Raw genomic sequence first — 16,663 nt, 5'->3', positions numbered from 1 at the left:
CTGACGAGTTTGTATTCATGCTCAGATGCCGAGGAGCTCAGAAGGTGGGTGACTGTGACCAGTGATAGTCATGTATATAGAGATTAGAAATGCATGCGAAAACGTCTCAATGTCAATTGCTTTGAAATGAATTCTTCTGTATGAAAAAAAAAATAAAAAAATAATGATTAAAAAACAAAAAACAAACAAACAAAAAAAAAATTTAAGTGGATGTGTGTGAGCGGGCATAAGCACATAGGCACCTCCTGTGTGGAGGAGCCCACAGAAACCAGAAGGCGTCAGATCTGAAACTGGAGTTACAGGCAGTTATGAGTTGCCCTGTGGGTGCTGAAGACCAAAACTGAGTCCTCTGCAAGAGCACCACAGGCTCTTAACCACTGAGCCATCTCTCCAACCCTGTATTTTGAGGGTTTTGTTTTGTTTTTGTCTTTTTGAGACAGGATCTCCCTGTAGTCCCAGCTGTCCTGGATCACTATGGACACCAGGCTGGCCTCGAACTCACAGAGATCCGCCTGCCTCTGCCACCTGAGTGTTGGGATTAAAGGCGTGCACCACTATGCCCAGGGTATTTTGAGTTTTAAAAGTGATTCAGGGATGTTCGGCATCCGACATAGAAAGTGTGAGCTTACTGTTTGGCAGGTCAAAAACCCAGGAGGCAGAGGAAGGAAGAGATCAAGAATACAAAAGGGGGTGGGGAGATGGCTCCATCAGTAAAGTGTCTGCTGTCAAGCATGAGGACCTGGGTTCCATCTCCAGAACCCACATAAAAGCTGGGGGAAGGGTGGTCATCTTAGTGCTGGAGGGTGGTGGAACAAGTGGAGCCCTCGAGCATCCTGGACAGATAATCAAATTAGAGGGCTCCAGGGTCAGTGGCAGACCCTGTCTCAAAAAATATGATGGGGAATGACTGAGGAAGACACTCAATATCTTCTGACTTCCACATGCATGCTCATACACACATGCTCAAGCGCATGCCTGCATGTACACACACACACACACACACACACACAACATAGTCATAAACAGGACTGACCTGAGTGTAGTAAATCGCCTCTGTGTGTGTGTGTGTGTGTGTGTGTGTGTGTGTGTGCGCGCGCGCGCGCCTGGTTCTGGGCCTCCAACTTACAGCCTCACATTTGCTAGACAAGAGGTCATTACACTGAGCCATACTCCGAGCCCCAAAATTCTTACATGCTTTCTAACTGATTAAGAGCAATCTTTAGTGTGAGGTGACAAGGTTAGCCCTGTGACAGGCAGCACCCAAATACCTTGCAGCAGGCTAGGAAGGAAGGTTGTATCTACTGAATATTTGTGAAAGGTGTTTGGCTTTCTAAATGAAAGAAACTTCACAGACTGTGCTGGGAAGAACCGTTGAAATTGTTACAGATCAATATTGGAAAGGAAATTTTTCTGTTACTACTTAGATAGTAACTTTGAGAAGAAAAAGCAAGTCACTCTGTTTCTTTGATGTTCTGAAAGGGGAGCTGGGGTCTTCCCACTGAGGGTCAGGAAAATACTTTGCTAATTTCAGGTACAGATATAGGTGACTCCTCCTCCTCATACTCCAGCTGTTTCTTCTCACCTTTGTCCTCTTCTTCCTCCTAATCTCATTCCATTTTCTCCCTCCCTCCCTCCCTCCCTCCACCTTCTCCTTCGTGTTTCATTTTTCCTCCCAGAAAAGTAGAACTTTAAAGCTACTGTGGCCTGTTGCTTCTCAGAGTCAGAAAATGACTTACAGTTTCTTTGGGCAACATGAGTTTTGGTTTTGGGGTTTCTACAGTATCTCTGCACTTCTGGATTTGGGGGCAGTTTGGTCTCTGTGCCCTTTCACCATCCGCTCAGACACCCTGTTGTCTGCGGACTCAGCTTTGACGTGCTTGTTTAATGAATTTGATCACCTTAGTTGAATCATGCCTTTCACATTTCAGACACCAAAATAAATGGGAAGTTTAAACACTTGGTTGATTTGTTTCTGGGCCAAAATGAACATCATTTAAACCTTCCATTTTAAATCTATGTTGGTTAAATTGTCTTTAAAGCAAAGACAAATCTTTGTCTCTCTGAAAGCAAACAAGGTTTTTGATCCTTTATGACAAATTTATTGATGACACAGAAGTAACCCAGTTCTTTCCTTCTGGTCACAGGTGTACGTGGCAGCCTTTGCCATCTCTGCATATGCATCCAGCTACTTCCGGGCAGGCAGCAAGCCATTTAACCCAGTCCTTGGAGAAACATATGAGTGCATCCGAGAGGACAAGGGCTTCGAATTTTTCGCAGAGCAGGTGATGTTCGCCCCTTGTGTTTGTTGGGAAGAGTTATTTGTGCCTGCCATTAAATGTGCTTCTGAAATATTTATTTCTCCCCTTTCACTGGCTTCAAAGGACAGATAATTAAAGGCTTGGAAACATAAAGCCATAGATCCATTTTCCCTCTACTGAAATCCAGCCATCACCCATGGCACAAAGGTGTCAGTAATTCTGAGCCCTGCCTAGTTACACACACCAGCAGTGTCTGTTCTCCTTAAAGTCATTAGCAAAAGACATTTCCAAGGCACAAAGCTTAGCCCAAAGTGTAACTTACAGGTTGAAAGCATGCCCTGAAGTGTTAGCACCACCATTCTGGAGCCTGGCTGCTCCTTAGAATGGGCAGCACCATGTCAGTGGACAGTTCTTGATTTTGATTTAAGAGAATCATTCCTGTGTGAATTCATTCATTCAAATCAACAAGTTATTTTTTAAAGTATATTGTGTGCCTGGCTCTGTTGCAGGAGCTCAAACCCCGCCATGGAGTGGGGAGGTTGTAGGGACAGAAAGGAATCTCTGTCCTCATCTAATAATGGATGGACATGTTGGAATTACATGGCTGAGGTTCCCTTAGATTCTTCCTGAATATGAGTTATAAAAAAGACACCGGAGCACTTGTTCAGTTGAAATAGAGTGCACACCTTTAGAGAGATGAAGAACAACCCTCTCTCGTCTTTTGGGAGATCAGCTATCATTGCTCTGATACATTATTTTTCTTCAAACTCTAGGAAAACAGGATAAAGAGGGAATGTGGATTGTTAATTTATTTTTATCAGTGGATTTGCATTATGGGGCCTTGGAGAGAAGATACAATGTGGCCAAACAGACTTGATTTTTATTTTTTCTTCTCTTTTCTGCCCCTCCCCTCCCTCTCCTGGCCCTCTTCCTTCATTCCTTCCTCTTTTTCTTTGAGATAAGATCTTTCTACACAGCCAGTCTGGCCTCAAACTCATACTTTTCCTGCCTCAACCTCCCAAGTACTAGGATTACAGGCATGCACAACCACACTCAGCTTCCAAGAAACTGCTGAATGTGGTGTAGGGTAGGTGCAATCATGCATGCCTGTAGTCCTAGCTTTCAAAGGCCTCAGGCAGGAGGATTGAGAGTTCAAGGCCAACTTGGCTACACAGAGTTCTAGGCCAGTTTGGGCTACCTATTGACACCCTCTTTCAAAAAGACAAAACAAAAAACCAAAACCCAAAACAACAGTGTTCTATAGAACTCAGAAGGAAATGAATATGCAAAAACCTCAAAGCATATTGTGAATGGCTTCCTAGTTAAAAACGAGAAAGTAAATATTGTTTGATATTGAGAAGGTAGCAGCTGAATCAGTAGTTAAGGGATCCGGTAATCTGTCTCATTCAAATTCAGCTGGGTTATTTAAATACTGAACCTAAAATGGAATGAGAATAAATGAAAATGTAATTTGGTTTCCATGGTATTCCACGCACTCTTGTGAAAAAATAAGAACCCAAAATAGCCCCAAACTACAGCAGGCAATCATGTTGGGATGAATAGCTATAAGGACAGAGAAATATGAGCTATAGAAACTTGAGCATCAATCCTTGGAGCCCTGAAGGGGCAGGACCTGCATCTGTTATGCTGGGGGCTCCAGGAGGAGGACCAGAACCCCAGGAAGATGCACCCATATACCCAGATAGAGCATTGTATAACTTAGTCTTTAGTTGCATGAACTGAATCCAAAGGCAATAAGGAAAAAGGCCATTGTCAGCAGCGTAGGATGTTTGAGGTAGAGGATTTGGAGACCCTTTATTTGCCCTGCATGCAGCCTTGTACAAGTGACTCAAATTCTCAGAGCCTCAGCTGTGTCTTTGTCCAACAAGAATGACCGGATTTGGCTCATGAATTATGGTAAGGCTTCAGTGAGAGAATGTTGACATGAAAGACTACATGACTAATGGTTATTGTTCTTCTATGTAGAGGGAGTTTTTAAACACCCCTAAGTATGGAGTATTAGGAATAGTAAGGGAGAGATGAAAACACAGGAGGTAAAATAAGATTTGCTGTCTGCTTTGCTAGCACCAGGCAGTTCTGTGCTTTCCCAGGCCTCTCTAGATACAGGCATCTGAAACACTACAGTGATGAACGGATAGGACCCCTAATTTAACTTTATAATTTGGTGGAATTTTATCCTAAAAAAGACATGAATGGTAATCTATCTCCAAGATGAAGGCCCAGGAAGCAATGTCTCAGCTCTTCTACTGAGTTTTCTGGCTAACAGTCTTTCATTTGAAAAGCAGTGGGTCTCTCTTTCCATCCAGCTTCGGCATGCTGTTACTGTGGTGTTGGGTTGTGTGCATGTTCACGGTGGTGAGTATCAGGAAGTGAAGTAGCTGCTTTTCCAGAATTCAGCTACATCCATGTGTATTTCTCTATATTGTTGTTCATCTGAAAGACATGATAACACACTATCAAAGTGACTGGTGTGGCCAGAAGCCAGAGGAAGCATTACTTGTTCACATTATCCTTGTCACAGTTAAGTGGTAGTTTTGCGTATAGTGCCTTCTGCCTCTAAAGGAGTATGTGACCGATTCAATCTCTAGATTGCCCAGTGTGGCAGGCCAGGCAAGGGTCAGCCACACTCGAAGAGACTGAGGCCTTCCTGGCTCTCCAGTGATGCCAAACCCCAGGCCCTCCTTTTCCTCCCAGTGTCCTTTCCCTACCACTATCTTGGGATCTCTGTGTAGATTTAGTTACATCTTACTACCAGATGTTGGTTGTGGATGTGAAAATAGCCTTTTTGGGTACTGTTTGGTGTCATTGTCTCATATACCTGTCAATCCAAAGACACAACTCTCACCTTCGAGTGGGTAAGAGATAGTCCATTCTAGAGCCAGGCACCTTCATTCACAACCCATTCATCCTTCAGTCTCTCGAAGGACTTTAATCTCATCTCCCATTGTGGGTGGGGTGTGGCCCTTGTGTATAAGAAACAGTCAGGAGTTGGTCACAAACTGTGTTCTAACCTTTGCCCATACCATCTTCCTGAGGGTTTCCTCTGCTCCAGGAAATCTGCTGCAGTCTTGGCCTTCTGCCTGAGTGCTAGATAGGGGGTCCTGGAAGAAAGCCCTTCCTTTCCCGACACTTAGGCTCTGGGCTTCCACCTTTAGGGACTCTCCTGCCTCTTCCCATCACCTGCCTGAATTAACACACAGGCTCTGAGAAACCTGGAGGGAGTGGAGAGTCAATAAGGTGACTTTAGTCGGCTGTGTGACTCGTTTTGTACCTTTGAGAAAGGTTCAGTGTTGTAAATGGAGGAAGGATGGATGCTGCACATGGTGCCCTGTCTGAAAGTGACTTTTCCTCTTTACATGGGACTTAAGGTCTAAATTGTTATGCACGTGATTATAACATTTTCCTACCCAGCTAGATGCTGGAGAGAGTTTGTGCCAGAAAATCAGAATGCAGTTAACAAAAACTACTAAGATATAAAACCAAAAAGCTGCTGAAATGTTAAAGTCGGGGGAAGTGAGTTTACCCCTTTGCTCTACGCCCACAGCTTCCTCCTTCTCTGCTGCTCATCTGAAGAACCCTGAGCATCCATCCTCCACCAGATTTATAAATAGCTCCCCTGTCATCTCTCTCCTAGTACATTCATGTCTCTTCTCTGAATAGTTCTTTTTCCTATAAGTAGCCAGTTGTCTATTCCTGATTAACATTTTATTGTCTTCAGTGACTATCAGAGGGGAAACCCAAGCTGTTCAAATATAGCCAGCAACAACTCAAGCATAAGGTGGCTCAGCTCTGTGCTTCTCAAGGTTTCTAGGTCATGCTATCACTTAATGCGTTTTTGGTTTTATTTTTGCAAGAATCTTTGTCTGTGGGGTAAGATGTGAGCATAAGGTGAGAGAATACAACTGGCAAGTGCGTTCTCCCAAAATCAGCCACTCACCTGGGCGCCATCCTGGGGTCTCCCTTCAGAAGCTTATGCCTCTTCTGGTGCTGGCCACCTGGCTCAAACCACCCTAACCAGTGACTAGCATTATTGCCCTGGACTTGGCTGATTTCTTATTTCCAGGGCAGTTTCTCAAGAACCCAGCAGCCAGAATGACTGTTTGAAGCATTCTTCTCCAGTCACTGAATAAAATGCAGAGCCCCCAGCTACTCCCAAAGTACTCCAGGGCCCATCCAACCCCGTCCTTCTTCCTACTTCCCCACCTCAGTCAGCCACAGCCACACTGGCCTGTGCTTCCGGTTTGCACCAAGCAGTTTCCAGTGTCTGGCTTCCCTGTTGCCCCCCAGCCACATAGGTTTCCAGAGTCAGAGTCCCACCGCACACAGCACCTAAAATATCTCTGCTTCCCGTGTCCCCATGCTTACGCCTTGCTCTGCCTCCAGTAACACTTGTCACTGCTGACACTGTTGAGGGTGCCATCTCACCACTTGCACTCTGAGATGTAATGTCCCTGATCGAAGGTGAGGGCTTGCTTCTATAGGTCATCACTGTTTCCCAGAGCTAGAACAGTGCTCCACACATGGCAGGCAATCAGCAATGTTTAATGAAGAATGCATGGGAAGAATGGCCCCTTGGTTCACCCCTGGGCGATTTTCCACCCACTTCTCCATAGGTCACCCTGCACTACTGGATGGTATCAGGAATGAAGAAGGGGTGTAGCTAGTCTCTAGATGGTTCAGGGAATAGGTGGTATATTTAAGGGATAAATTTCTAGAAATCAGTTAGAAATGTATTTCTAATACATTGGGAATGTAAATTAGTAATGTATTTCTAAAAAAAAATACATATTACAAAAGGCTTAAATACTGAACTATATTTTTTCTCATCTACTTCTCTTCTGCCCACTTACTCTTACATGAAGTACAGCAAAGCATAAATCAAACATGATTAAATCAGGGTAATAAAAGCCTCATAAATATAAATAAAGTATAAATTGTGAGACTTTAGCTACCAGGGGCACTGTGTTGGGATTTATAGAAAGACTATCTATGTTTTCATATAAATACTTGAATTGTAAAAGCAGCTCACTGACCTCTTGAAGTGTGGGAATCTTTGTTAGTGAGGAATTGCTCTGACCGCAAAGGAAGTGGTGGACTGGAGGCTCAAAACCAGTCTAAACTGCATTTACCCAAAAGGCTAGCAGGCAGAGTCTCCTGGGGTTGGATCAGGTCACACTCCATGCATCTGCTATTGCTTGCTTTTTATTTGCTTTTATTTTAATTTGGGGAAGGGTGTCTTTTTTTTTAAAATTTTTTTGGTCTTTTTGAGACAGGGTCTCCCTGTAAGCCCCAGCTGTCCTGAAACTCACTATGCAGACCAGGCTGGCCTTGAACTCACAGAGATCCACCTGCCTCTGCCTCCCAAGTGCTGGGACTACAGGCGTTATTTTAATTTTTAAATTTAAAAAAATCTTAAATGTATGTGTATGTGTGTGTGTTAATGATAACCATAGAGGGCATCTGATCCCCTGGAGCTGGAGTTACAAGGTGGTTGTGACCACCCAGTGAGGGGGCTAGTAACTGAACTGGGGTCCTCTATAAGAGCAGTAAGTACTCTTAACCGCTGAGCCATCTCTCCTGCCCCCTTTGCTTGTTTGCTTTTTTCTTTTCTTTCTGTTTCTTTTTTTTAGCCTGGGTTAAGATGTAACAAGACTAGCCAGGTATGGTGGTACACGCCTGTTATCTCAGTAAACTCAGGGGTGTGAGGCAGGAGGATCCAAGTTTGTTCAACCTTGGCTACCCAGCAAGACCCTGTCTCAAAACCCAAAAGGATGGAGACTAAACCAATTCCACATTAGCAAAGACACCGCAGACTGTGCTCCCTCCTTATATCCCAGCAGAAAGCCTGCCAGGCACAAAGATTAAGTAATCAACTTTGAATTGCCCCTTTCTGTGGACATTCAAAGGAATTCAAGGCATGGAACAGTATTTAAAATTACTCAGTATCCTCTGACCCTCCAATGCCCAGATCTGAAGATGCTCAAAGCAGGTGTTAGCACCAGCATTTTGAACCAAAACAGTTCCTCTGACCTCACTTTACAAAGAAATAAATGAGACATGGGGAGGTTAGAAAGGTCAGACTGGAAAGATTCTTTCTCTGAATGATCGAAACGACACCTTAATGGTGTTCTGAGGCCATAGCCGGGAGGGACAGGGACCACCTTTGGAAGTAACTCTGGAAAGGCCACTGGGTGCATAGAGCACTCTGGGTTTGGGAGCAGATTCTGCTCATTGTAGGGGCACTGGGCAGGTTCTGCGCTGGGCAGAGCCCATTTCCTAATTTGTAGATAATGTAAAGACATGAGGCAGTAAAGGTGACTGCCACCAAGCTTGTCGATTCGAGCTGGATTCCTGGGACCCAAATGATGGAGGGAGAGAACCAACTCCAACGTCCACACATGTACACACACAAACATACACATAATATGTAAAAAAAAAAAAAAAAAAAACCTTAAAAAAATAAACATCCACTGGGCATGGTTGTACACACCCTTAATCTCAGCACTTGGGAGGCAGAGGCAGGGGGATCTGTGTGAGTTTGAGGCTTTGAGGCCAGCCTGGTCTACATAGTGAGGTCCAGACCAGCTAGCACTACAGGGAATAAAAAAAGTAGATATCCTTTGGGTCCATCTAAAAGCAGTTGAGGAGCTGGAGAGATGACTCAGTGGTTAAAAGCACTGGCTGCTCTTGCAGAGGACCCGGATTTGGTTCCCAGCATCCATGAGGCAGCTAACAATGGTCTGTAGCTCCAGTTCCAGGGGATCTGGAACCCTCTTCTGGCCTCTGCAGGCATTCCATGCATGTGGTGCACTTCCATATATGCTGGCAAAACACACTTATATAAATGAAATAAAAATAAATAAATCCAAAAATTAAGGCATTTAGCTGAACACGAGTTTATTGATCTGCTACACTGGCTTTAAAAGATCAGATATGCCTTTCATAGGGTGTGTATATACTTTGTGATATCATAGGGCTTCGTTCCTTTCCAATTCCTGTAGACAGCATGCTTCTCCCTGTTTCATAGGGTTTAAATTTATTCAGAGCAGGCGCACGGTTTTTCTATACTGTGTTCTGCTTTGATGTTTATATTTGGCTATGCCAATAAAGGCAGCAAGTTCTTGATGACAGATGGCCACAAGGCCCCCTCCCCCATTACTAAGTTGTTTCTGTGAGATGGTTGTAACCTACTTAATAATACATTCTGGGTTAAGAAAACATTCCATGGCTCCTTTCCCACGTCACAGTGGGACATGTCAGGTAGGCAGGTAAGTGAAGTGGGGACTGTCTCATTCTAGTTTTATGTTATATGATCCCACAGTTTCAAAGTCTTCTAGACTGTTGGAGAGCTGACAGGTGGGAGAAAGAAGGAGGACAGTGCAGCATTTTGTGATATGAAACAGCTCCAACTGATTGGACTTTAAAAGCTAGTGATAAAGAAAAGCAGTCATTATAGGAGTCAGTCTCCAAGCTAGTGAAAAGTCCTCTCCAGTACTCCATAGGAACTTGAGGGCCTCACATTCTTCTGCATCACACAGGGAACTAAGACACACCAAGCAACGGTGTGATTATGGTTCCTGCTTCACACAGCAGCCAGAATTTGAGTTCATTGAGTAATATGAAGGATGCTATTTCTGTCTTGTCTCTCTTTCTGGCTCAGCAGCAGTCTATCAGTTAGCTGTGGCTATGGCTTGACACCTTGAGATCCTTCTGGCCTCCCTGTAGTTCTCACCTACAGGAGTGGTTTGCAAAGCAAGTTCCTCAGCACAAGTGGGGCCCAGAGCAAGGCAAGGGCTGTGGACTTATCACCCCATCTCATCCTGCCCCCTTACACCCACACCTGCTCATTCCAGGCAGGGTTCTGTATTCTGAGTTGTTAATACGGTGTATTTGAAAACAAGGTGCAACTGTTTAACACTTTTTTTTAAACTTCGTAAACCACTGAGTAAATCAAATACGGGTTTCACTCTGCTGACACTTTAACTGTGTGGTTTGGGAAATGTTACTTGATCTCTCTGGTTTCAGTCTCCATGTGACCAATGAAAGGATTTGGGCTAGATATTCTAAATATAAGATATCTCTGCTAAGAACCATCTAAATCCAGCTGAAGAGATGGTTCAGTGGTTAAGAGCACTGACTGACTATTCTTCCAGAGGACCTGAGTTTGCTTCCCAGTATGCACATGGTGGCTAAAAATCATTTGGAACTCCAGTTCAGGGGATCCAAACTCCTTCTTCTGGCCTCCATGGGCATTGCACAACACAGGTGTATTTACATACATGCAGGCGAAACATTCATTATGTTTTATGTAAAACATAATACATAAATAAATAAATAAATAAATAACAAAGAAGTCATAAAAAGGAAAGAGCCATCTAAATCAGAGAAAGTTCTGGAAGCACACTGCCAACATGACTGTGGCTTTTCACTAGTACTGATTTGAGGTAAAGTACTTGATCCTGGGTGTTACTGAGACAGAGGACATGGAACACAGCAGCCATCTTCTATTTAGCTTCTTAGCTGATGAATAAAACAAGTTGTGATGCTTCCCGAATGGTGTCTTGGTTACAGAGGATTCTTTCTTCTAGGATGTAATTACTTATTTGTTCCTTCAAGATTTTTTTTTATGTTGACAGTAGGTAAATACAATTGTGTGTGTTTGTGTGAATGTGTGTGTGTGTGTGTGTGTGTGTGTGTGTGTGTGCATGCAGGTTCATGTGCATGTGGTTGCATATGTCGAGGCCAGAGGACAACCGTGGGTGCCGTCCACCACATTTTGCTGCTGCTTTTTTGAGGCAATCTCTCACTGGCCTGGTACTATCAAGTTGGCCCAGCTGGCTGGACAGCAAGCCCCAGAGCGCTCTCTGTCTCCACCTCCCCAGCACAGGGATTACAAATGTCAGCCCACATGACCAGGTGCTTTTTCACATGGTTCTGGGGCACACGCAGGTCCTCATGCTTGTGCAGCCATCTCCACAGCCCCCAAACATAGTTTTTACCAACTAAGCCATCTCCAGAACCTCAACACATAATTTTAAGCTAACCAGTAAACTTCCCTTAATAACTGTGCCTAGTTTTTTTCTTTTGTTTTTAGCAGAAACAATATTCTTTATTTAAGAATTATCTTAGGGGCTATTGAGATAGTAAGGACACTGTCCATTAAGCCTGGTGACTTGAGTTCAATCCTCAGAACCTATATGGTTGGAAGGAGAGAACCTACTCCTGCAATTTGTCCTCTGACCGCCACATAAATGGAGGCCTATAATGTACACACTAAATAAATAAATAAATCTAAAATTATTTCTTATGTTTAATGACTTAAACATTAAAAAACAATGTTTTGTTTTGGTTAGAAGTGGCATTTAAAATACTAGCTCTTTGGCTTCTTAGCTAAAATACTTGTGGGGCTAGAGAGATGGCTCTTGCAGAAGACCATAGATAATTCCCTGAACCCACACAGTGGCTCACACCTGCTTGTAAATACAGCTGCAAGGAATCTGATGCCCACTTCTGGCCTCTGTGGGCACTGCCACACATCACACACACACACACACACACACACACACACACAAATTAAGATCTTTAAAAAAAAATACTTGCAAATTCAAAGATGTAACACGGGGTTGGGAACAGATAGTCCTTGAACATCCCTGTTTTTATTTTTATACCTTTCAAAACATGCCTGTGTCCCCATCACTTGTGGCTGGCTGGGTCTTCCATTCACAATTTTCTTTCTCTCCCGACTAGCCAGAGCTAGCTGTATCAAGAGCACCCTCTTGAGGACAGACTTGTTCAAGGAAATTTCAGAAGTTCAGCTAACATCCTGCCTTTGTTACATCTCAGCTCAAGGGGAAAGGAATGGCTATCAGGACACAAAAAGTTTACTCATTTGTTATTAATCCTTTGTCTCCATCAGGTCAGCCACCACCCACCTATCTCCGCCTGTCATGCTGAGTCTGGAAACTTTGTTTTCTGGCAAGGTAATATGCTAATATGACCTCCATTTAGTGTAGCATTAGAGATGGTTTTCTTCAGGGATGGCCACTGATGCTTGGCTAAGGTCAAAAGTGGTTCCCACACGGTGTTCAGAGAAGGTCTGTGGTCTGTCCCTCCACGCTCCCCCCCTTAGCTAGCCTCTTGTCTCTGAGCAGTAATTGATAGTTGACATTACCAGTGTTTATTTAGTCACTGATATTAAGAATTTAGTAAATCGTTTTTTTTTCTTCTTTTCAAAAACATCCTCAATCTTTATCTGGTCACTGCTATTTATTCTTGTAAGTTTTCTCTATCTTATTCTGCAACCGCTTGAAATTCCTCACTCATTGCAAGAGACATTAGATATTTCCAGCTGTTTATCAGAGTGTAAACAGCAAGTGGGCTTTTTGCTTTTTAAAAGTCTGAATTTTGCTTCCAAAATCACATTTAACATTGCTGACTTCTTTTCAGCCTTGTTTTATATATGGATTTTTAAAACATAGATTTTAAAAAGCATACTGGTCTTTATTATCCTTATTCTCTCTCTCTCTCTCTCTCTCTCTCTCTCTCTCTCTCTCTCTCTCGTCTGTGTGTGTGTCTGTATGTCTGTGTCTGTGTGTGTGTCTATGTGTCTTTGTGTCTGCCATGGCATGCACGTGGAAGTCAGAGGACAATTTGCAGGACTTAGTCTTCTCCTTCCACCATGTAGGTCCCAGAGGCCAATTTACCTGCCTCTTGTTTTGTTCTTATTCTTGTTTAGAGGGGTTTTTTGTTTGTGATTTTTTTTGTCTTGTTTTGATTTGTTTTGCTTTTTGCCTTACTTTGTTCTTCTTATGCTAGAGATCATAACCCAAAGCCTTGAGAAACGCAAGCACGTCTACTACTGAGCTACATTCTGGGACCTTCTTCACATTTTTAAGATTGCTTTGATATTGTTGTTCCCAAAAATTAGATTTGGGGATGGCAAGTTGTTCTAAACAATAACAATAAGTGCTTCAGGTATTTCCTGGATGAGTTAATTTTACTAACATCTTCATTTATTCAAAAAGTTGGAGTGCAGTGTTAAGAGAAACTGAGCATCCCAGGTTTTCAAGCAGTGAGCAGACATCAGTATTCTGTGGGGTTTTGTTTGTTTTGTTTTATTTTGTTCTTGTTTTGAGACAGACTCTCATGTAACCCAAACGAGTCTCAAACTTGCTGTGCATACCAAGATGATCTTGAATTTCTGATCCTCCTGCCTCCGCCTCCTCCAAGTGCTGTGCTTAAGAGCATGCACCACCACACTTGGTTTACACACTGCCAGGAATTTCACTCAGGGCCCATGCACACTAGGCAAACACATTACCAACTGAGCTACATCCCCGGCTCCTTACCAGTTTTAAAAAACATTTTTCTTTACTGTTATTTGATTTGTAAAAATGTCTTTATATTTGTGAAAAAGTACAAGAGTATACTGTAACACCTCTCCACATCCCTGCTCCAGTCCCCACTTCCTCTGGAGGTAGTATTACCAGTTTAAAGTTAAAAGTAGAAAGTGTCGGGGCTAGAGAGATGGCTCGGCGGTTAAGAACACTGGTTGTTCTTGCAGAAGACCTGGGTTCACATCCCAGCACCCACATGGCAGCTAACAACTGTCCCTAATTCCAGTCCCGAGGGATTCGACAGCCTCTTCTGACCTCCACAGGCATTGCACGACACAGGTGCACTTGGCTACAATGCAGGCAGTACACACATACACATAAAATAAAAACAATAAATAAAAAATTTTTTAAAAGTAAAAGTTTTGGGGTTGGGGATTTAGCTCAGTGGTAGAGCGCTTGCCTAGGAAGCACAAGGCCCTGGGTTCGGTCCTCAGCTCTGAAAAATAAACAAATAAAAAGTTTCCTTTCATTAATCTTTGCAATTAATTATTATAATTAAACACTGAAGCTTCACCTGAAATTTCTCTACCTTTCACCAAAACCCTCTGAGGATCTTATTCATAGGTTCTGAACATCCTATCTGCTAAATTTCATTGATCTTATGGTGCTGTTTCTTTGCTTTTGTAAAGCTCTGAATTTTTTTCAGTGGGAGGGCCTTCTCAAAATAGTCCACAGACAATCCCATGTTACACTCTTTCCTTCTCTTCCTTTCCTGGCAATTCCACCTGTTTCCCAGGTGCAGGACCCACAAATCTTCCTCATCTAATCTCACATGTCTCTGTCTTTTAACTAAGTTGGGTAGCCCATTTACATTTATTATAATTACTAATGTAATTCATTTAAGTGTGCCCTCTTGTTATTTGTTTTCTGTGAGTCATATATATTCCTTGGCCACCCCCCCCTTTTCTCTTTGTCTGCCTTCTTTTGAATTAATTGAATGCTTTCTGTAATCTCTTTTATCTCCTCTGTTGGCTTGTTATCTAGATCTCTTTGCTTTGTCTTCGTTGTTACTTTAAGATTCATATTATGTATCTTTAAGATATTACAGCCTGTTACCAACTAACATAATTATATACAGTTTACAAGTAGTAAGAAACCCAGCAAAATACACTCAATCTTGGTGCTAGTTTACATGTTTTACTTATGTCCGTTATAAATTCAGCAATACATTGTTATTTTTGCTCATAAGTCAGTTCTCTCGCTTTTCAGTTTTAGTGCCAATTTTACTGAGAAATTTTCACATGCTATACTCTTCACCTACTTAAAGTATACAGTTTTGTTATTTTCACCACCCCAAAACCAGCCACTTAGCAAATACGCCCACCGGTTATTTCAAAGCTGCCTATTTTCAGTATTTCATGAACAGAAGCAGCACCCCCCCTTCCCTGGACCACGGCCATGGCCTCCCCTAGCGCGCTTGCTTCTTTCCTTTTCCCTACAGTTCCTCTGTCTTCAGTGTAACAAGCAGGTGGGACTTCATGACTGTGGTCATTCTGTTCCCTCTTCTCTCTTGGTACCACCATTCATGCAAGTCAGTAAAATCCGACATCATTTGCAATATTCCCTCCTTTCTCAATTTCTATCTCATTTGTGACTTCATTCTGTCCCTTCCTGATTCTTTATTTGTGGGCCCACTGCACCCTACAACTGCTGGCTTGGTTCGCTTCATCTCTGTGTATCCCCTGAGTGTCCACAGCAGCTGCTCACCCTCCTCCTCGTGTCCCTTCTCTGCATTGTGTTGAATTGTTTGCAGGGTTTCCACACAATCGCGGCAATCCTCTGTTTATTTTCAGCACAAACATGACTGTTTAGCCAGGCTTCTAGAAACCACTATTTTTCTCAGTCTTTCTACTTTTCTCCATAGATGATCTCAGACCTACAGGATAGAACCACGTTCTATTCTCTTACACCTCTGCCTCTGTAAATAATCTATTTTTCAGCCTTACATGGCTTTTCCTCTGCCTGGTAAACTCCTTTGTGTTCCTCAAAGCCTTGTTTAAATGGCCCTTTCCAACAAGCATCCTTTGATACCCGCCTCAAACAGCCATTCTAACTCCCATCTCACTGTGCAGCCACAGAAACAGCTTGTCCCTGGGCGGCCACCACTCATTTTCACCTCTATGTGCCTTTCCTTCTGTTAACTTGCAGAAGGGCTTTGCCTTACAATTTTGGTTTCCTGGATTCTGTTTTGAGTACCCAGTTGGTATTTCTAGTGCAAAAAAAATTCTGTCTAAGAATTAATTTGATTATGACAGTTACAGAATGGGTGGTCATTTATCTAGCCTAAGACCTCTGATCTGTCTTACTAAATGGGTAATTACTGATGTTTCATTTCAGATGTGAGATGGAAAAACAAATTCTGGGGAAAATCCATGGAAATTGTCCCAATCGGCACAACCCACGTGACTCTGCCAGCGTAAGTGCTTTCATGGTTAGGAACAGCACAGAATTCAGACTAAGAGCTCACTTTGGGGGCAGGATGTCCACCGTCCCCCTGGCTCGGAGCGTGTGCTTTCCTCTTTCACTCGGTCTCACACTGCGTTTACTTGCCTTGTCCGGGCAGGCTCACAGTCTCCTGGTTTCTTTCCTTCAGTAGAAATGACTCCTGTAGACAACAGTTCTCAGAGTAGAAACTTTTTAAAAACTCACTTCTGCTTTCAACAAGATGAAGTATCATTTTGAGTTACCACTGTAGACCAGCCTCACCACTAGAATTCCCTCTGAGACAGACAAGCATTATAGACATGTATTTATTAGAGGAAAAGATCATGAGCTGGACCCTAGAGCAGTCTGCTGGGATCTGCACGCTGCCCTGCCCCTTGCACCTGTAACTGTTGGTCAGGTTGGCATGCTGTTCGTGTCACCACTGTCCTTACCTACTTCATAGGGCAGCTGGGAAGACTAGACAGAGATGGATAAGCACTTAAAATACTACTTAACACATAGCCTGTGCCTGTGTTTGCCCCTACTACTATTTCCTAATCCTTG

The 16,663-nt window shown here is 43.1% G+C and overlaps 1 protein-coding gene across 1 annotated transcript in view; it reads left to right on the top strand.

The window, feature by feature from the left end:
• Osbpl3 (oxysterol binding protein like 3) overlaps positions 1 to 16,663 on the top strand; it is a 201,525-nt gene that overhangs the window by 168,692 nt on the left and 16,170 nt on the right. Inside the window, exons 15-17 of the mRNA XM_008841547.3 lie at positions 2,145 to 2,282; positions 12,196 to 12,259; positions 16,013 to 16,091. Of these exons, the coding sequence (XP_008839769.1) occupies positions 2,145 to 2,282; positions 12,196 to 12,259; positions 16,013 to 16,091 (281 nt within the window). The remainder of the gene's footprint in view (positions 1 to 2,144; positions 2,283 to 12,195; positions 12,260 to 16,012; positions 16,092 to 16,663) is intronic.

Source organism: Nannospalax galili, unplaced genomic scaffold (genome assembly GCF_000622305.1).
Source record: "Nannospalax galili isolate Female #2095 unplaced genomic scaffold, S.galili_v1.0 scaffold158, whole genome shotgun sequence".
Classification (NCBI taxonomy): domain Eukaryota; kingdom Metazoa; phylum Chordata; class Mammalia; order Rodentia; family Spalacidae; genus Nannospalax; species Nannospalax galili.
The sequence above is the reverse complement of the archived record's forward strand: the minus strand, read 5'-3'. Positions and strand labels throughout refer to the sequence as shown.